A 22,511-nucleotide genomic window follows, 5' to 3' on the forward strand; every position below is an offset into this window, starting at 1 on the left:
ACCACTTTTGCCATGGTTGTTAACTATATACCACCACGTACCAAAATTCAACCAGATCGAATGAATTTTGCTTCTCCAAAAGGCACCGGAGGTCAAATCTGGGGATCGGTTTATATGGGCGCTATATATAATTATGGACTGATATGAGCAAATTCCTGCATGGTTGTTGGATACCATGTACTAACATCACGTACCAAATTTCAACTGTATCAGATGAATTTTGGTCTTCCAAGAGGCTCCGGAGATCAAATCTGGTGATCGGTTTATATCGGGGCTATATATAATTATGGACCGATGTCGACCAATTTTTGCATGGTTGTTAGAGACCATATACTTACACCATGTACCAAATTTCAGCCGGATCGGATGAAATATGCTTCTCTTAGAGGATCCACAAACAAAATCTGGGGATCGGTTTATATGGGGGCTATATATAATTATGGACCAATATGGACCAATTTTTGCATGGTTGTTAGAGACCATATACTAACAACACGTACCAAATTTCAACCGGATCGGATGAATTTTGCTTCTCTAAGAGGCTCCGGAGGTCAAATCTGGGGATCGGTTTATATGGGGGCTATATATAATTATGGACCGATATTGACAAATTTTTGCATGGTTGTTAGAGACCATATACTTACACCATGTACCAAATTTCAGCCGGATCGGATGAAATATGCTACTCTTTTAGATTTCGTCCTACTATAAAGTTCATTGACTGTGAAACAGGGATACATTTTAGAAGTCAGGGTATGATGTCAGCTTATAAGTTTCTATAAGTATTTTGAAAAATACTTCCAAAAATATTGTTCTTGACAATTTTACTTATTTTCCAAAATACATAACATACCAAAATGCATGCAAAGAAACAAGATTTTTTAACAGAATTGCAGGTCACGTATTAAAAAGTGCTTAAGTATATTTTGGTGAATTGAATCCTTTGACTACCAGTGTCCACCTAGGAGGACATCTTGCTACATCCATGTTTACATAATTGTACTTTCAAAATTTATTGTTTTGTACTCTAGAGTAAACTTGTTCTGAAGAAAAAATAATTTTGCAATGGCTACTATTAATTCGGTAGTGAAAGGATTGATTTCAAAAGAAACCTATTGCTACCTTATGGTAATTGTTATTGAGAAAATGGTTGTAGAAATACGATACGTCCAATGAATCCTAGTATCAAGATGTAATTATATTTTTTTAATGTTTAGTTTATTACTTATTCTTTGAAACCCTTTTTGTGTTCTCATTTCTACCTACAATACTACACTCTCCACTTTGTAGATGCCTTAAAGACAGTGCCTCTTTTTTTTATATATGATGATGATGACACAAATAAAAAAAATATAAAACACCTACACAAAACAAAAACAAACTCCTAAAAACTACCAAATAAAACAAATGGAATATCTTATAGGAAAGCAGTATGTTTCCAACGAAACTACACAGCAGGTGCAAACAAAATGTTTTAGACTAAACTATACAATAAAACAAAACAAAAATATGAAAAAATTAAACAAATATATATAAAAAAAATAATAATCTACAAAGCAGGAAAAAAGAAATAAAGGGCTTTAACGATTTTACACAACCAAGAATCACATGAACCCTAAAAACAAATTTAAGGATTGGAACGTACAAATTTAAAAACCCACAAATATATCTATTTATAAATGGAAACAAAGAAATTGAATATCCATAGTGCTAAGTAAACGTAAGCGTGTCTCCATTTCATAAAATGTTGAAAAAAAATACTCCCCAAAACCAGGCTGTTGAAATAATTGTTGAATAAATACAATACTCGTATTATGGAAATGAAAAATTTGAATAAACCTTAGGATAATAGAAATAAATAATAAAAAAAACTACATATATGTTATTACTTATTAAGAATACACACACAAAATATCACCGGTGTTTTTTTTTTCATCTAAACTCTTAAATGAATGAATCAGAAGATTAATTGATTTCATTAATTTTAAATCAAAGTGAAAGTCAATCACAAAAATTAATTCAATGAATACAACTTCAAATTGAAGCAAATCATTTTTTTATAGTTGGCGACGCTGATTGTTACTAAGATTTTTCAGTTAAAAATTACTTAGATCAATTAATTTCGTTATTCAAATCAAACGATAGTTATTTCTGTTTAGATTCGAATATTGAAGATGATCTGCAATATAAGGAAATGTTGCTCTATTTTTGTTGTTACCACAATAGCCACTCGAGCCAAAAATAAATTTTGTCAAAAAAAAAAAATACCAAACAAACAAATCTTATTTTGCAAACTATTGTTTCTATAGAAAATTTTGTCAAAATTTTATTTCTATAGAAAATGTTATCAATTTTTTTTACTATAAAAATTTTTGTCAAAATTTTATTTTTATAGAAATTTTTCTTAAAATTTTATTTCTATAGAAAATTTTGTCAAAATTTTATCTCTATGGCAAATTTTGTAAAAACCAATCTAGTTCTATAGATTTATTTCTATAGAAAATTTTGTCAAAATTTTATTTCTATAGAAAATTTTGTCAAAATTTTATTTCTATAGAAAATTTTGTCAACATTTTATTTCTAAGAAAATTTTGTCAAAATTTTATTCCTATAGAAAATTTTGTCAAAATTTTATTTCTATAGAAAATTTTGTCAAAATTTTATTTCTAGAAAAAATTTTATCAAAATTTTATTTCTATAGAAAATTTTGTCACAATTTTATTTCTATAGAAAAATTTGTCAAAACTTTAATTCTACAGAAAATTTTTGCAAAATTTTATTTCTATAAAAAATTTTGTCAAAATTGTATTTCTATGGGGAGTTTTATTTCTATAGACAATTTCTAAAGAGCATCTTAGTTGAAGATAAATATTTTTCAAAATCACCAAAACATCAAGAATTCTACCAATCTATCAAACATCTGCCATATTTGATAGAATTCTACCAACTGTGGCAACCGTTGGTAGAAATTTTGTAAAAATTTTATTTCTATTGAAAATTTTGTAAAAATTTTATTTCTATTGAAAATTTTGTCAAAATTTTATTTCTATAGAATATTTTATTTATCAAAATTTTATTTCTATAGAAAATTTTGTCAAAATTTTATTTCTATAGAATATTTTATTTATCAAAATTTTATTTCTATAGAATATTTTATCAAAATTTCATTTCTATAGAAAATTTTGTCAAAAGTTTATTTCTATAGAAAATTTTGTCAAAATTTTATTTCTATAGAAAATTTTGTCAAAATTTTATTTCTATAGAAAATTTTGTCAAAATTTTATTTCTATAAAAAATGTTTGTCAAAATTGTATTTCTATAGAAATTTTTGTCAAAACTTTATTTCTATAGAATATTTTATCAAAATTTTATTTCTATAGAAAATTTTGTCACAATTTTATTTCTATAGAAAATTTTATCAAAATTTTATTTATATAGAAAAATTTTGTCAAAATTTTAGTACTTTTGGAAATTTTGTCAACATATTGTTTCTATGGGGAATTTTATTTTTATAGACAATTTTTAAAGAGCCTCTTAGTTGAAGAGGAATATTTTGCAAAATCACCAAAACATCAAGAATTCTAAAATCCAATCTATCAAAAATCTACCATATTTGGTAGAATTCTATCAACTGTGGCAACCGTTGATATTTTGCAAAATCACCAAAACATCAAGAATTCTACCAATCTATCAAAAATCTACCATATTTGGTAGAATTCTACCAACTGTGGCAACCGTTGGTAGAAGTTTTGTCAAAATTTTTAATTCTATAGAAAATTTTGTCAAAATTTTATTTTTATAGAAAATTTTGTCAACATTTTTGTCAAAATTTTATTTCTATAGAAAATTTTGTCAAAATTTTATTTCTATAGAAAATTTTGTCAAAATTTTATTTCTATAGAATATTTTATCAAAATTTTATTTCTATAGAAAATTTTGTCAAAATTTTATTTCTATAGAAAATTTTGTCAAAATTTTATTTCTATAGAAAATTTTGTCAAAATTTTATTTCTATAGAAAATTTTGTCAAAATTGTATTTCTATGGGGAATTTTATTTCTATAGACAATTTCTAAAGAGCCTCTTAGTTGAAGATGAATATTTTTCAAAATCACCAAAAAATCAAGAATTCTACCAATCTATCAAACATCTACCATATTTGGTAGAATTCTACCAACTGTGGCAACCGTTAGTAGAAATTTTGTCAAAATTTTATTTCTATAGAAAATTTTGTCAAAATGTTATTTCTATAGAATATTTTATCAAAATTTTATTTCTAGAGAAAATTTTTCAAAATTTTATTTCTATAGAACATTTTGTCAAAATTTTATTTCTATAGAAAATTTTGTCAAAATGTTATTTCCGTAGAAAATTTTGTCAAAATTTTATATCTATAGAAAATTTTGTCAACATTTTATTTCTAGAGAAAATTTTGTCAAAATCTTAAAATTTGATCACAATTTTATTTCTATAGAAAATTTTGTCAAAATTTTGTTTTTATAGAAAATTTTGTCAAAATTTTATATCTATAGAACATTTTGTCAACATTTTATTTCTATGGAAAATTTGTCAAAAGTTTATTTCTATAGAAAATTTTGTCAATTTTTTTTCTATAAAAATTGTCAAAATTTTATTTCTATAGAAAATTTTGTCAAAAGTTTATATCTATAGAATATTTTCTTAAAATTTTATCTCTATGGCCAATTTTGCAAAAAACTAATCTATTTCTATACAAGATTTTGTTAAAATTTTTATTTTTAGAAAATTTTATCAAAATTTTATTTTTTTGTATAGAAAATTTTGTCAAAATTTTATTTCTATAGAAAATTTTGTCAATAGAAATAAAATTTTAACAAAATTTTCTATAGAAATAAAATTTTAACAAAATTTTCTATAGAAATAAAGTTTTAACAAAATTTTCTATAGAAATAAAATTTTGTTAAAAATTTCTATAGAAATAAAATTTTGAAAAAATTTTGTATAGAAATAAAATTTTGACAAAATTTTGTATTGAAATAAAATTTTCTATAGAAGTAAATTTTCTATAGAAATAAAATTTTGACAAAATTTTCTTAGAAATAAAATTTTGACAAAATTTTCTATAGAAATAAAATTTTGAAACAAATTTGTATAGAATTAAAATTTTGACAAAATTTTGTATAGAAATAACATTTTAACAAATTTAATTTTATAGAAAATTTTGTAACAATTTTATTTCTATTGAATATTTTATCAAAATTTTATTTCTATAGAAAATTTTGTCAACATTTTATTTCTAGAGAAAATTTTGTCAAAATGTTATTTCTATAGAAAATTTTGTTAAAATTTTATTTCTAGAGAAAATTTTGTCAAATTTTTATTTCTATAGAAAATTATGTCACAATTTTATTTCTAGAGACAATTTTTGCAAAATTTTATTTCTATAGAAAATTTTGTCAAAATTTTATTTCTATAGAAAAATTTGTCAAAATTTAATTCTACAGAAAATTTTTGCAAAATTTTATTTCTATAGAAAATTTTGTCAAAATTTTATTTCTATGGGGAATTTTATTTCTATAAACAATTTCTAAAGAGCCTCTTAGTTGAAGATGAATATTTTTCAAAATCACCAAAACATCAAGAATTCTACCAATCTATCAAACATCTACCATATTTGGTAGAATTCTACCAACTGGGGCAACCGTTAGTAGAAATTTTGTCAAAATTTTATTTCTATAGAAAATTTTGTCAAAATTTTTATTTCTATAGAAAATTTTGTCAACATTTTTTTTCTATAGAATATTTCATCAAAATTTTATTTCTAGAGAAAATTTTTCATAATTTTATTTCTATAGAACATTTTGTCAAAATTTTATTTCTATAGAAAATTTTGTCAAAATTTTATTTCCGTAGAAAATTTTGTCAAAATTTTATTTCTATAGAAAATTTTGTCAAAATTTTATTTCTATAGAAAAAATTTTTTTTGAGAAATTTCAAAAAACAAAACTTGTTTCTTGTTTCCTGTAAAATTCACTTTTTAAACTTAGCGCACTTTGGAATGTAGACATCGATATGATTTAACTTTTTGTTTGTCAACTTGTCATTGAGCTAAAAATGAAATCACAATGGATTGAATAGTCTAAGTAAGCCTGAAATAACTGGTTGCCACTATATCTAACCTAACCTAGGTCGACTTTTATCAGATCATTCTGAACATTGTTGGTTGGTTCTTGTTAATTTATTTTTGTGCATCTTGTGATCACAAATATACAATTTTAGCAACATAATAATAGAATGGGTATTTCTCACTTGTCTTTTTTGTATAAAAAAATCATCTAAAGTATTCTTCAATAGTTTGAAATTATAAAAAAATATTTTTTACCAAAAACAAATTGGGCTGAAATTACATGTTAAATGTTTACCATAAATATATAAAAATATTATTATAAATCTAAATGGTTAAATGTAGATAAACCAAAAACAACCGTAGTCTTAAGTTATATGTAACAAAAAATATACACATTTATTTGTTATGGTATCAAATCTCATCTTGAAAAGAAAATGATTTGCCATTTATGGGTCAGAGGGACCACAAACCCATGAAACTTGGATAATACAAAGCCCCCACAAAAATAAACTTTAAAGAGAAAAATAAATAAATAAAGAAAAAGAAAAAAAAGAAAATATTTTAAATATATGAAAAAAATATATATATATTGAACTAAAAATATAATTTTTAAAATATATATACCGATATGAAATAAATTAATGTTATTTCTTAAAAAAAAATCTATTTAAGAAACAAACATGAAGAGATATTTTAAAATAGTTTACACAACAATTGTAAAGAATAGATAGATAATTATACAAAAATAAATAGATATAAAAAATATATATTATTATATAAATAACAAAAGAACAACAAATATGTAATACGAAAACAATAAAGAAATACTATTTATGTATACAAGAACAAAAACTATATATTGTATAAAAATATTTTGCACGTGTCCAAATAAAAAAAAAACAAAATAATATAATATAAAATCTATGAAAAATAAAATAAAACATACTAAGACTTATTTGTATAAAACCAAAAAACAATTAAAACTTGTCCTGTCCAAAGTAAGCATAATTGGATTTTAAATTTTAGTTTATCACCGGCTGTTATAAACAAAAACAAAAGTTCTATAAAATGTATCATTACACTATTAAGTATATGTATAATTCATGATAATTGCAACCTTTGACTTCAAAAAAACCAAAACAAAAGAAATTGTATGTTAAAATGGATTTAAAGTAAATAAAAATTTGATATAAGGATATTGTCGCATTGTGAGGAATATTAACATGTATACGTATATATATATGTATATGTATCTTGATATATAAATCACATATACACATAAACTTACTTGGCTATATCATGCAGTATAAAATGCACAATTTATTTAATTTAATGATAAAATGTTGCGTAACATTATTTAATACCGCTCTTCAATTATGTACTACGCATCTAATTCCCCCCAAACAAAAGAAAATTTTTAAAAATTATGTATGACAACATATTATGTATGTATGTATTGATTATGATTATAAGGATTTTATGTAAGTATACCATATTTTAATTGTTGAAAGCACTGAATTTTAAAATAATATGATATTTAATTGTATGGATAAGTTTTATGTTTTAACTATCAATTAATCACTATTTGGCATAGAAAACAATAATAAATCCAAATGAAAAATAAATGAAAGGATAATTGTATTGAACATTTCCAAAATATAAAGAAGAAATATGTTTTAATTGTTTAACAACCAGGAGGAATGAATGGGTGTAAATATCTCAATGAATGGCAACCACATGATTACACAACTCAACATAAAAATTCCAAACAAAAACAAGTATATACGGCCGTAAGTTCGGCCAGGCCGAAGCTTATGTACCCTCAATCATGGATTGCGTAGAAGCTTCTTCTAAACACTGCCACCCACAATCGAATTACTTAAGTTGCGGTAACGCTTGCCGATGGCAAGGTATCTCCTAACACCTCCTAACACCATCTTCTAAATTGTATGTAAGTCCATACGTGGTATATATTAAATCAAAAAAGATCGATCCAATACGTATATAATTCAGTTTGACAAAGTAGACATAAAATTTTGACAAAATTTTCTACAGAAATAAAATTTTAACAAAATTTTCTATAGAAATAAAAATTTTCACAAAATTTTCTATAGAAAGAAATTTTTGACAAAAATGTCTACAGAAATAAAATTTTAACAAAATTTTCTATAGAAATAAACTTTTGACAAAATTTTCTATAGAAATAAAATCTTGGTAGATTATTTTTGGCTCGAGTGGCAACCATGATTATGAACCGAATAAAATTTGAACAAAATTTTCTATAGAAATAAAATTTTGACAATTTTATGAACATTATGAACCGAATAAAATTTTAACAAAATTTTTTCTAGAAATAAAATTTTGACAAAATTTTCTATAGAAATAAAATTTTGGTAGATTATTTTTGGCTCTAGTGGCAACCATGATTATGAACCGATATGGACCAATTTTTGTGTGATTGGACCAATTTTGGTATGGTTGTTAGCGACCATATACTAACACCACGTTCCTAATTTGAACCGGATCGGATGAATTTTGCTCCTCCAAGAGGCTCCGGAGGTCAAATCTGGAGAACGTTTTATATGGGGGCTATATATAATTAAGGGCCGATATGGACCAATTTTTGCATGGTTGTTAGAGACCATATACCAACACCATGTACCAAATTTCAGCCGGATCGGATGAAATATGCTTCTCTTAGAGGCTCCACAAACCAAATCTGGGGATCGGTTTATATGGGGGCTATATATAATTATGGACCGATGTGGACCAATTTTTGCATGGTTGTTAGAGACCATATACCAACATCGTGTACCAAATTTCAGCCGGATCGGATGAAATTTGCTTCTCTTTGAGGCTCCGCAAGCCAAATCTGGGGATCGGTTTATATGGGGGCTATATATAATTATGGACCGATGTCGACCAATTTTTGCATGATTGTTAGAGACCATATACTAACACCATGTACCAAATTTCAGCCGGATCGGATGAAATATGCTTCTGTTAGAGGCTCCACAAGCCAAATCTGAGGGTCCCTTTATATGGGGACTATACGTAAAAGTGGACCGATATGGCCCATTTTCAATACCATCCGACCTACATCTATAACAACTACTTGTGCCAAGTTTCAAGTCAATAGCTTGTTTCGTTCGCAAATTAGCGTGATTTCAACAGACGGACGGACGGACATGCTTAGATCGACTCAGAATTTCACCACGACCCAGAATATATATACTTTATGGGGTCTTAGAGCAATATTTCGATGTGTTACAAACGGAATGACAAAGTTAATATACCCCCATCCTATGATGGAGGGTATAAAAAAAATCACTTATCCCATCCGATAGTACTCGATGAGAGGGGAAAAGTAAAAGTAAGCAAAATTGAGCCTCTATAGATTTTCCGCCAAATTCGATTTGAGCACTTTTTTGCAATTTTCTTCCATGTTGTGGAAAATGTTGTGGATTTTTTTTTTTTTTTTTTTTTTTTTTGATACATTCAGCGAAGTTGAAACTCTTGACCCGACAAACAACGATGCTGAATATATTAAGTCGGAAATTTTTCATCTTTATCCTCAAACCCCCACAACGTCGAAAAAATTAACACGCTGGGGTTCACCACAGCGCACAGTGAGGCAAAATCACAAAAAAATTTAGATTAATTGAAAAATGATTTTTTTTTTTTGAAAAAATATTTTTCAAATTCGAATTTAGGATTTCAAATTCGAATTTGGATTTTTAGTATTTGGCTTATTATTTAAAAACTAAGCCGCGTGCGATATAGAGAGTAGGCTCATTGGAAAGGGCTTGAGCTCAGCTTTCATAATCACAAAAGTCTTCATTACAAAAGTATTTGTGAAAAGCGAAAATTTGAAAACAAAATTTTCATCAAATTTTTACAACGGGCCCACTGTGCCAAAACTAAGCCGCGTGCGATATGGAGACTAGGCTCATTGGAAAGGGCTTGAGCTCAGCTTTCATAATCACAAAAGTCTTCATTAGAAAAGTATTTGTGAAAAGCGAAAATTTGAAAACAAAATTTTCATCAAATTTTTACAACGGGCCCACTGTGCCAAAACTAAGCCGCGTGCGATATAGAGACTAGGCTCATTGGAAAGGGCTTGAGCTCAGCTTTCATAATCACAAAAGTCTTCATTAGAAAAGTATTTGTGAAAAGCGGAAATTTGAAAATGCTTTTTCAACAAATTTTTACAACGGGCCCACTGTGCCAAAACTAAGCCGCGTGCGATATAGAGGCTAGGCTCATTGGAAAGGGCTTGAGCTCAGCTTTCATAATCACAAAAGTCTTCATTAGAAAAGTATTTGTGAAAAGCGGAAATTTGAAAATGCTTTTTCAACAAATTTTTACAACGGAGCCCACTGTGCCAAAACTAAGCCGCGTGCGACTAGGCTCATTGGAAAGGGCTTGAGCTCAGCTTTCATAATCACAAAAGTCTTCACCATATAGATGTGATGAAAAGTGGAAGTGATAGAATAAAACAACCGATGTGTACGAGTTTAAAATGAAGGAATAAGAATATTTTAATGGAAAAAATAATTCTACGTATGACATACAAAATACAGAAATTCAAAGACTACTAGATGAATAGTAAACAAGTATAAATATTACAAGTTCATTTTTAACAAGATGTAATTAAATGTTAAAGTTTTATTTAAAGGATAAACAATTTCTCAATATTGTCAATATTCTTTTTTGTATACACACAAAAATGTTTCTTAATAAAGCGCTCATTTTGTATGTAAAAGAAAATGTTGAACCTGCTTCGTAATGTCAAATTACCAAATTAAATAAACAAAATAATATCAAATTTAATTTAATAATTTAACCAAGTATTGTTTAAAATTAGGCATGTTATGCTAAATAAATAAATTGGATTTATTTATTTAAATAAATTGGATTTATTTATTTTCAATATGATATTTCTTTTTAAATTTGATTTTCATATTTGCGCTCTTCACAAATACTTTTCTAATGAAGACTTTTGTGATTATGAAAGCTGAGCTCAAGCCCTTTCCAATGAGCCTAGTCTCTATATCGCACGCGGCTTAGTTTTGGCACAGTGGGCTCCGTTGTAAAAATTTGTTGAAAAAGCATTTCAAATTTCCGCTTTTCACAAATACTTTTCTAATGAAGACTTTTGTGATTATGAAAGCTGAGCTCAAGCCCTTTCCAATGAGCCTAGTCTCTATATCGCACGCGGCTTAGTTTTGGCACAGTGGGCCCGTTGTAAAAATTTGATGAAAATTTTGTTTTCAAATTTTCGCTTTTCACAAATACTTTTCTAATGAAGACTTTTGTGATTATGAAAGCTGAGCTCAAGCCCTTTCCAATGAGCCTACTCTCTATATCGCACGCGGCTTAGTTTTTAAATAATAAGCCAAATACTAAAAATCCAAATTCGAATTTGAAATCCTAAATTCGAATTTGAAAAATATTTTTGGTGCTGGTTTATGTCTCGGCTAAGTTTTTACTGCAAATTTCAAATTCGAATTTATCTTCACACACATGAAAAACATATATATGCGAGCTATATCTAAAACTGAACCGATTTCATTAGCATTGTAGCACGCATAGCTACAATGCTAATTCTACTCCCTGTGCCAAATTTCAACTAAATCGGAGTTAAAAATTGGCCTCTGTGGTCATATGAGTGTAAATCGGGCGAAAGCTATATATGGGAGCTATATCTAAATCTGAACCGATTTCAACCAAATTTGGCACGCATAGCTACAATGCTAATTCTACTCCCTGTGCAAAATTTAAATTAAATCGGAGTAACAGATTGGCCACTGTGGTCATATGAGTGTAAATCGGGCGAACGATATATATGGGAGCTATATCTAAATCGGAACCGATTTCAATAAAATTTCGCACACTTGACTACACTACTAATTGTACTCCTAGTGCAAAATTTCTACCAAATTGGGTTAAAACTCTGGCTTCTGGGACCGTATTAGTCAATATCGGGCGAAAGATATATATGGGAGCTATATCTAAATCTGAACCGATTTCAATAAAATTTAGCACACTTGACTACAGTACTAATTGTTTTTCTTGTGCAAAATTTTAAGCAAATTAGGGTAACACTCTGGCTTCTGGGGCCATATAAGTCCATATCGGACGAAATATATATGGGAGCTATTTCTGAATCCGAACCGATTTCTTCCAAAATCAATAGGGGTCTATTCTGAGCCAAAACACATACTTGTGCCAAATTTCTATAGAAAATTTTGTCAAAATTTTATTTTTACAGAAAATGTTCTCAAAATTTTATTTCTATGGAAAATTTTGTCAAAATTTTATTTCTGTAGAAAATTTTATCAAAATTTTATTTCTATAGAAAATTTTCTCCAAATTTTATTTCTACAGAATGTTTTGACAAAATCTTATTTCTATAGAAAATTTTTGACAAAATTTTATTTTATTTCTATAGAAAATTTTATTTCTATAGAAAATTTTGTCAAAATATTATTTCTATAGAAAATTGTGTCAAAATTTTATGAAGTACCTCTTAGTTGGAGAGGAATATTTTGCAAAAACTACAAAAAACATCTACCAAACAGTAAAACATCCACCATTTTTGGTAGTATTCTACCAACTGAGGCAACCGTGTTTGCAGTCCTTGGACAGAGTTGAAAACCCTGTGTCCGCCCCGGACCGTATGAATTCTGCAATGAGAGTGGATATTTGTTTTATTGTTGTTGTTGTTATTGTAGCCATTTGGAGTTGTTTGTATTTTCGAGGTTTTCAGGAAGTAAACATACTCCAAATAGGGGTTTGCAGTCCTTGAACAGAGTTCAAAACCCTTTGTCCGCCTGCTGTCGTTGCGCAAAGTATTGAAGAAACCTCAGGTTTGTCCATTTTCAATATTCATATTTAGATAAAAGTCTCTACATTAAATTAACAGAAATCAATTGAAACAAAGGGAGAGTTCAGATTATGGGATTGTTTTTGAATGTTTCGGTAGTCTAAAGATTAATCTCTTCGGCACGCACAACCGGATTTACAAACTGATTAAAATGCGTACACAAATATAGAAACGCTATATTCCATTAATTAAATAATAGTTAACAGAATGGAGATATTTCAAATCATAAGAAGCAATTACTAAAAATTAAGGCATTTATATATTGTCTGAGATTCCTAATACAATAAAACACAGTGAAAATTTGAAAAAAAAAAAAATACAATTCTATAAAACTTTATTTATGCTAATTTTTTAAAACATTATTACAATAATATTTTTCTCAAAAATCTCGTTAATATAATTGGTTTTTATTACTTAGATCTAAAAGAAATGCAGCTGGTTTTTTGATTTTTTGTTAAAAGTTCAAAGAAAACTTTCAAAGTTTTTCTAGACACCACCGTTCATATTTTCAACAAACACATTTTACATACCATTGTAAGCTGGACCGCCACCACCCTCAGGTACAACCCAGTTAATGTTTTGTTTGGGATCTTTAATATCACAGGTCTTGCAATGAATACAATTTTGGGCATTGATTTGTAGCTTCATATTTCCACCCTCATCGTTGGGAACATATTCATAGACACCGGCAGGACAGAAACGTTGTTCGGGACCTTCGTAAATGGCCAAATTGTGGTCAACAGGAACGCGATCATCTTTTAGAGTCAAATGAGCCGGTTGATCACCTTCATGGTTAGTGCCGGTCAAGGCTACCGAAGACAACAAATCAAAAGAGATTTTGCCATCAGGTTTGGGGTAGACAATTTGTTGACATTGGCTGGCTGGTTTCAATGATTTATTATCAGGTCCAGCATGTTTCAAAGTCCATGGTTCACGACCACCCATGAATATGGAGAAACCGCTGAGAACAAGACCACCATAAAGACCCAAGGGATTATGGAAACAAGGACGAACATTTCGTATTTTATGCAAATCGCTCCAGATAAAGGAATTTTTGATTCTTCAAAAAAAAAAAAAAGAATAATTAGAACACTCGCCTTGATGAAAACAATTCTCTCCGAAGTACTTACTTATCTGGATAAGATTTTGGTGTATAACCGGCAGTCTCTTGAGATTCACCCATAATAGATTCCATAGCACTTTCAGCAGCCAGCATACCTTTGGAAATTGAAACGAATAATGAAGATCTTTGAGTACAAACATTCGTCTATGCCTGCTTCTTTGTGTTCCCTAACTTACCACTCTTCATGGCATAGTGAGATCCTTTGATTTTAGGCACATTAAGAAAACCGGCACTGCAACCAATTAAACAACCACCGGGGAAAGTTAATTTACTGGGTAAACTTTGAATGCCACCCTCGTTAATAGCACGTGCTCCATAGGCAATACGAGTAGCACCTTCAAATGTTTCCCTCACCTTGGGATGGGTTTTAAAACGCTGGAACTCTTGGAAGGGACTAATCCAAGGATTTTGATAATCCAAACCAACAACAAATCCAACAGCAACGGTGGGTGTGGGTTCATTTAAATGATACAAGAAGGAACCACCATAAGTGAATTTATCCAAAGGCCAGCCAATTGTATGCTCAACTAATCCGGGTCTAAAAACAGTTTTGAAATTTCGATTAATTAAATTTCCTAGAGTAAATTTGTATGCTTTTGCCAACTCACTGGTGTTTCTCGGGTTGAATTTCCCAAATTTCCTTGAGACCAATGCCATACGTTTGGGGCTGGCTACCTTCGTTGAGATTGAATTTTTCCATTATCTGCTTACTCAGATGACCACGGCAACCTTCAGCGAAAATTGTTGTTTTGGCATGTAATTCCATACCACGGGCAAATGTGTCCTTTGGTGAGCCGTCCTTAGCAATACCTACATCATTGGTGGCAACGCCTTTAACACTACCATCTTCATGGAATAGAACCTCCGAAGCAGCACATCCTGGATAGATTTCCACACCCAAAGCTTCGGCTTGTTCTCCTAGCCACTTTACCAGGTGACCCAATCTTACCACATAGTTACCATGATTATCCATTGGCCACCCCTTGAAAATGGGAATAGACAAACGGCCAGTTTCCGTAAGGAAAGAGAATTTATCTGTAGTAACGGGAGTATTTAAAGGGGCGCCCATTTCTTTCCAATCAGGAAAGAGTTCATTCAAGGATATTGGATCCATAACGGCACCCGACAAAATATGACCACCAACTTCAGCAGCCTTCTCAACTACACAGACTCGAATTTCCTTTTCTTGTTCGGCAGCTAATTGTTTAGCTCTTATGGCAGCTGACATACCTGCTGGCCCTCCGCCCACAATAACAATGTCAACTTCATCGACGAAACGTTCCATATCGACTTCTATTTAAGGGATATTTTTATGGATAATGATGTTTGAAAATGTGAATTGTAGGTTTTGCATGAAAATAATATTATTACCTTTCCATCGCTCATCCTTCTCGCGGGGGCACACAGTGTAATGTGTGGTAATTTTTGGATATTTAGCAGCATCGGAAGCATTGCGTATTACAGCCGGTGTAAAGAGTTTTTGAACTGTAATGTGATTTGACATTTAATTTACAGTATAGACTAATGCGTGCAATGAACGTGTTGGATGTGAATGATATGGTGATGAAATATCTACCACAGAGCTCAATGAAATGTTTAAAACAAATCCCTGAATATTTTCTTGATGGAACTGTAACTTAACAGCTAATCTCAGATTTTTGCATAATACCACAATTCTAGCATCCTTTGTGAACTCCTTTATAGTGAAATTTTGCCATTTTGCAGAATCGAAATTTGGACGCCGGAGAATTGAGTGTTTGTGTCCAACCCTGTGATTTGATTTCATAACTGGAAAAATTTTTTTTAACTTTAAAAGACACCAAATTTCCGGAAGATTGCAGCAAAAATTGTTATACACCTATTCGAGGTGGTACAAAAGAACATCCGTCGGAAATTTTGCTTTCTTTCTATCAGTACACAAAGCTATCCTTTAAGACTTTTGAAACACTTGTCTAACACTAAAATCCAAAAAAACAAGTCATAGTTCTAATCGACCTTTATTTGCGTTATATTGCATCAAATTATATTTTTGAGAGACCGAATAGAAAAGAATTCTAAATTTAGTATTATTCCATAGAAACTATGCGTAGAGAACAGCTCAAAATATAGAAGGTAATCCGATATTAACTTAGCCTACCAAAAATTAAACAAATACATTGACAATGTGACAAATTAGGTTTCAACATAGTCTTCTTCTATCCCCATAAAGCAGCAGCAATGATCCAACTTTGATAACACCTCTAGAAATGCGTTTTCTGGAAGCCTGCAAAATATGCCTCCATGGCAGCGATAACTTTCACATTAAAATGATTCTACACCGAGTGACGTTTTAGTTTGGAAACAAAATCGCAATATACTAAATTGGGAGAATACGGTAAAAGGAGCAGAAGTTCGCAGCCTAATTCGGTCAACTTCACAATTCAGTTCACAGACAGAAGTGGAAAGATTCTATGAAAGGACAGTGAAGTGGAGCCTTTATTGCTTCATATAACTTTGAATCCACGTAATAATTCGGCATAGTTTTAATTTTATTTTGGTTATCAATGTGGATCACACCTTCGAGAAAACGACTGCAAACGCCTTTCCGATCAATGGAACAACTTTTTCGCTTTCTTCTGAGTTCATACGTTGGGTGCAGGCAATAATTAGTTTTGACTTTTCCTTGGTCTCCTGTGTTTCCCAGTCGTTGCGATATAGGTTTTTTGACTTGCCTCGCAATGAGAGGATCTCTGCGAACCCTGGGTATTGCAACGAATAAATGACATATGAAATCTACCACCAAATGCCGGTCCTGGTTCCTCATGCTTAACGATTTGTGCAGGATATGATACACTTTACTCTAAATTATACGCACCAATGATGCCTTAGTATATATTTCAGTATGTAAATCGTTTTTGCAGTGGATCCAGGAGTCTATCCAGCTTTCTCATACCTATCGGTTACACTTCCAATTAGTGGTCTGCCAGTATGTGATCTTGGAGTTTGGTCCTTTATCCTCACTTTCATCGGGACAAGAATTATCTTCTCATGACCCAATGGTTAGAACAGAACAATTTTATCGACATTTTTAGACCTTTGTTCCGCCAGATCTATTGTGCCACAATTGCACTTTATACTTCGCCGTTGTCCTTTCGATTACATTATGAGTGAATAGGACGTTGCTTTTACGGAATCTATCAAAAGTAACAGTGTCATTGACATATGATTAGATTTCCAATGTCTCCGAGGGCTTCTTTTGTTTGTATTGATACACGATCGAAAATGGTAAGCCGCATATCCTGTATTTTGGGAAGGATTTGTTCGTCGATGTCCTAAGTCCCCGCTGCGAAATAACTTTTTACTTCAGTATCACGTGGTTTTAATATATGTATATAGTCAATCCTAAACCCTGCAAAAGATGACAAGCAAAATGGTGACGCGTGTCATCTGTCCCCTGGTTGCATATGTGACACATGTCTGTTAAGCAGTTACCAATCAGTGATAGGTAAGAATTGAGGCGGCTGTATTTGTCTGATCTTAATTGGGCCAAAACTGCCTTGCCGCGGCAGGTCTCTTTCCTGCAGTGCTATGGACGGTGTAGAAATCTGAGAACGGGATTAACCTTGTAGCTTCTCAAAGCTTCATGAATCTTGGTCAGACGTGGCTAGAATGCTGTCTGATCTAGAGGCTCTCTTTAAACGGTGAATATGTTGTGGTTTCCTATCCACAAGATGGTAATTTGGATGGTTATTGCGATAACAATAATATAATGTATAATAGGCCTTTATTAAGTAAATAAATAAATAAATAACAACACAAGAGATATTGCTTTGACAACATATAATTGTGTCTACTGATAATCTTGTTCTCCACATAAAAGTGACCCAGAGGTGCACTATAGAGACACCCTGTCGCAGTTTTAAGCAATCTTCGGACAGGTCGATATGTTATTCCATTGTTTATCGCTTGTTTGAGGTGTCCACATTGACGCTGCATAGTATCCCACTGACCAGAGAATGAAGCCGGCAAGCCGAGCCGCTGATTTTAGCCGCCGCCGACCATTTTTTGGCAGTCGACGCTGCCGCCGAATATGACGGCTCATCTTGACTCAAATTTAGCCGCCAATTTAATCAAATATATTTATGAAAAATATAAAAATGTGTTAATAATTTCTGTAGTTTTTGCCAATATTTTGTACATTCGATCCACAATTTTTCAATATTAGGTTCCTATATTTCGTAAAAATCTTGCTCAAAAGATTTGAATGATATGTAAATTTGACTGTAAGATAGGTTATACAACCAATTTCATAATCATTCAGATAATTCAGATTTTATAATGGATAATTGTCCACCGCCGAATATACAAATTTTTATCGGCTTAGCCGTGAAGCCACCGCCGGAGGGAAAATTTTAGTTTCATCCGGCGCCGATAAAAATGGGTCGGCTTCATTATCTGCCACTGACCGATCAATTGCCTTATATGTGTATAGCGTACACTTCCTCGGATTATTTATATCTAAATTGAAGACCCCTACTATAAATCCAAAATCAGAATTTTGTTCCAGCCGGTAGTTCGAGCTATCGCTGTGCTTTACTGCGGAATCGATGTTAATTCCTAAAAATTTAAAAATTCTCCATTCTAGGGAGCAGTACTGTTCCAAGCAGGGTGAGTGCAGCCAATGTGGTACAGGCTGGTTGTTGTAACAGTTTTTAATGTAGTTTCATCCATTTTGTTCTATGCTTGTGTATTTCAGCTGGTAGCCAGATCAAGGAACTCTGCGACAAGGATGGGGGTGTCCAGAGTGATCTGGTAGTGAGACGGATAGGCTTAGCTGGTCATGAGTGTCATGTGGCCATTGATTACAGATGGGACACACGTCAGCTACGCTGCTATCAATCACTGATAAGTATGAATTGAGGCGGCTGCACTTGCCTGATCTTAGTTGGCCCAAAACTACCCTGGTCTGCCGTGTGAAGTCTCTCTCCTCCGGTGCCATGGGCGGCAGTCGGACTCCGAGAACAAGATTAACCTTGTAGCTTCTCACCGCTTCAGCTACAGTATCCTCATAAATCCTGTTCAGACCTGTCTGGTATGCTGCCTGATCTAGAAGCTCTCTTTTGTAACGCTGGATCTCGGGCTCTAGAAGGTGAAGATCAACCCTTACATTCCTGGGTGGAGGTTGTCTACACAAGATTCGGATGACAACTTCGATGGCAACCCACGAGGTACTGCTTTGACAACATGTAATTGTGTCGATGCACTGGGATGATCTTGGTCTCCGAATAAAGGTGATCCAGGGGTGTACTGCGGAGACATCCTGTTGCGGTTCTAAGGGTAGCGTTCTGGCAGGTTTGTATGTTATTCCACTGCGTATCGCTCGTTTGAGGTGTCCACATTGGCGCTACATAGTTTACCACTGACCGGCCAATTGCCTTATATGTATTTAACAAGGTTTCTTTGTCCGCACCCCAAGTGCTGCCGGCAAGCGACTTGAGGACCTTGTTTCTACCGCGGAGCTTATCACAAATTGCAGTGGCATGGGCGGACGACTTAAAACGGCTGTCGAATGTGATCTTGGGGTAATTTGTCGTCGGAATTGTTTCGGCATCGACTCTTACATTCAACTGCCTGCGTACTTCCGCCGTCCATGTAGCGAACAATTTGGCTGATTTGGTGGGAGATATCCTCAAATTTCTTGCAGTGAAATAACTGGTAAGATCAGGCAGCTAATGTGGTCTAGTAGCATTATTTTCTATCTAATAACATAACGAATAACTAAATCAAGTTGAATAGATTGTGGCTTGTCAGAAAATGAAGCATGAAGTTTGATTTTTGCAACTCTTTCTTTGTGCCAGTTGAAACAATTCAAATTTACCCGTGCGGTTTTTTTGCGGTTCCTAATCATTTCGTTTTGTGTGAAGGTATATTTTCAATTTATTAATTTTCGGATGTAAATAACTGCCGAGTACTAAAAATCTTTACAGAGAAAAAAATCTACATTATGGTTTACCATATTACCTGCACAATTTATGATTTCGTGCTTAATGTGTTTTTTAATAAATTTGCAAATATATCCGAAATTATGGGTTTCTTATTTTTCGCTCATAGTTGCGTGGATGGCTAACACTAGTAAAATGAATGTGTTAAAATCTTAACCTCGTTAGAGGAAAACAACAAATTTGGAACATTTGCTGCACCCAACCTATATTGACTACAGGTAAGACAAAAAGAGATGCCCACGTATGGTAGATTAAACTATCGGCAATTTTAATATATCATCCCACTGCCACAGTCTGTTGTAATCCACTGAAAATTCTACTCATACCAGCAGGATATTTTCACGTTATCTGATATTGAATGGCTCAATATCAGATAATGTTTCAGATGAAATATCCTCATATATGAAACGAATACTTTATCAAACATAACTATTGTAAACACGGCCGATCATAGAAACACAAGGCAATGCACATTACCATTTTAAACGTTCTTTAAGTTCCTAAATTAAATCAAAGACACACCTGTCCGCTCAACTTTGGAATACGACCTTTACCCGATGGTCCAAATTTTCGATGACGCTGACACAAAAATGAGGTTCCATCAATGCACCACTTTATGTTGGAGGTTAAATTCTTTAATTTCCTAAAATAAATCATAGACGCACCTGTCCGCTCAACTTTGGAATACGGCCTTTACCCGATGGTCCAAATTTTCGATGACACTGACACAAAAATGAGGTTCTATACCGTCAATGCACCACTTTATGTTGGAGGCCCGGTCTTGCATAAGCAAAAAGGTATAATACCAATTTCATTTAAGACTCGGAACCGACATTTCTGTAATAGTACCTTTTGACTTAGAAAAGTACTTTTTCGAAACCGAATTAGTACAATTTCAACTATGCTATTTATTACCATTGTTTTATTATAATTCTCTTTTTGTTTCTAAACAATCCATAGTTGAATTTTCCAAAGGTTGGATAATTTTCACATATCTCTACTATAAAGAAAACCTACCTCCACATAAGAGAATATTTGTTATTATTCTTGAAGACGATTGTCTTTCTTTCGTTTTATCTGTAGACAGTATTTCTTCACAAAATTATTTTATGAGTTATGTAATGAAGCAATGAAAATATAAATTAATTAAAATTCGCTGATAATGAATTATTTCTTGACGATGATCAGTGATCAATGGCCATAGCTGACTTACCTCTCGTTAATCTGCCCAATTTCAACAAAGCCGACATCGTTGCAGTCTAAACAAATCTTCCAATAAAATTTTATACTTCTTCACACATACACACAGTACAGTGGAAAACTGCAATATGAAATATTCTTGTTTAAATCACACAAGAAATATATGGAAATAATTTTACAAAAACGAAGTGTTGCTACTGTGCAGCCCCCACTTCACCGTATAAACACTATTGCCAGACTAAATACGATTGATAAAGAGACAATCGCGAGCATACACACACACACGTACGCACACTTTCATTCAAAACAGCATAATAGAAAGAAAGTAAACTAAGAAAAGCTAAACAAATACAATATGGGGGAAATGAGATTTTGGACTTTAGACTGGTTTCATTTGTCGCTAAGAGATTTTCCCATTCTTGTTCTTATTTGTTTTCTGCAGTTACATTTATGTTATTTTTATACCGACACCACACACATCATAAAAAAAAAGTTGTTCTTATACTTTATATCGATGCACTTTTTCTCTTACTTGTTTTGTTTCGATACAGAATCAAATGCAATTTAACCTTGATTTGCTTCCACTCTGCACTGTGCAACGACACGTTTCAAGCAATCATAAAAACAGCTGTTTATGCTTTTGACATTTGCCGCATTAGACCTAAATGAAAGCAGTCATAGACCAAAAGATTTATGAAGAATATAATGCATTTAATTTTAATTTATTTAACATCTATGATCTTTGAATATAAATCAAATAATAAATATAAATGTAAAAAATAAAATAATGCAATTTTTTTGTGCTAAACTACATCATTTTTCATACCATTTAAATGCTTTAATATTAATTTGCTTATTAGGTAAAGGTCTATTCTACACTATTGTTGACTAAGCCACCTGTTGCATGTGAAACTATTACCCGATAGATGGCTCTCATAGACGGTAGTTATTTAGTGGGTCATCTGTTGTAGGACCAACTATTAGCCAATAGATGGCACATATAAACCGTATCTTCTGTTGTATGGGAAATTCTTTAGCAATACAGAACGCAGAATTTGTCACACCACATATAAGGGCCGGTTTAGTAGGCGTTACCAGTTTGGTCCGATTGGTCGGAGCAAATTGTCTATTGCGGTCCATTTTTTCAATTTGTTTCCGTTTGTTTAGTATTTTGAGTCACCATTTCAATTATCCACCAACTGAAATTTTCGAG

The 22,511-nt window shown here is 31.6% G+C and overlaps 1 protein-coding gene across 1 annotated transcript; it reads right to left on the reverse strand.

Moving 5' to 3' along the window:
- Positions 1–13,311: 13,311 nt before the first annotated feature.
- Positions 13,312–21,943, reverse strand: Etf-QO (electron transfer flavoprotein-ubiquinone oxidoreductase). The gene is made up of 7 exons (XM_075309611.1): positions 21,831–21,943; positions 21,312–21,419; positions 15,489–15,602; positions 14,726–15,410; positions 14,294–14,655; positions 14,125–14,212; positions 13,312–14,054 (listed from the first exon to the last, which is right to left on the reverse strand). The coding sequence occupies exons 2-7, from the start codon at positions 21,346–21,348 to the stop codon at positions 13,517–13,519; spliced, it is 1,824 nt and encodes a 607-aa protein (XP_075165726.1). The 5' UTR covers positions 21,349–21,419; positions 21,831–21,943; the 3' UTR covers positions 13,312–13,516.
- Positions 21,944–22,511: the final 568 nt, after the last annotated feature.

This window comes from Haematobia irritans, chromosome 5 (genome assembly GCF_050003625.1).
Source record: "Haematobia irritans isolate KBUSLIRL chromosome 5, ASM5000362v1, whole genome shotgun sequence".
NCBI lineage: Eukaryota > Metazoa > Arthropoda > Insecta > Diptera > Muscidae > Haematobia > Haematobia irritans.

Coding starts and splice junctions, on each gene's coding strand:
- Etf-QO (XM_075309611.1), bottom strand. CDS start 21,348: ATGTCGGCTTTGTTGAAATTGGGCAGATTAACGAGAG. Junction 15,411..15,488: donor GAAGGATGAGCGATGGAAAG/GTAATAATATTA, acceptor TCCCTTAAATAG/AAGTCGATATGGAACGTTTC. Junction 14,656..14,725: donor ATTCAACCCGAGAAACACCA/GTGAGTTGGCAA, acceptor AACTGTTTTTAG/ACCCGGATTAGTTGAGCATA.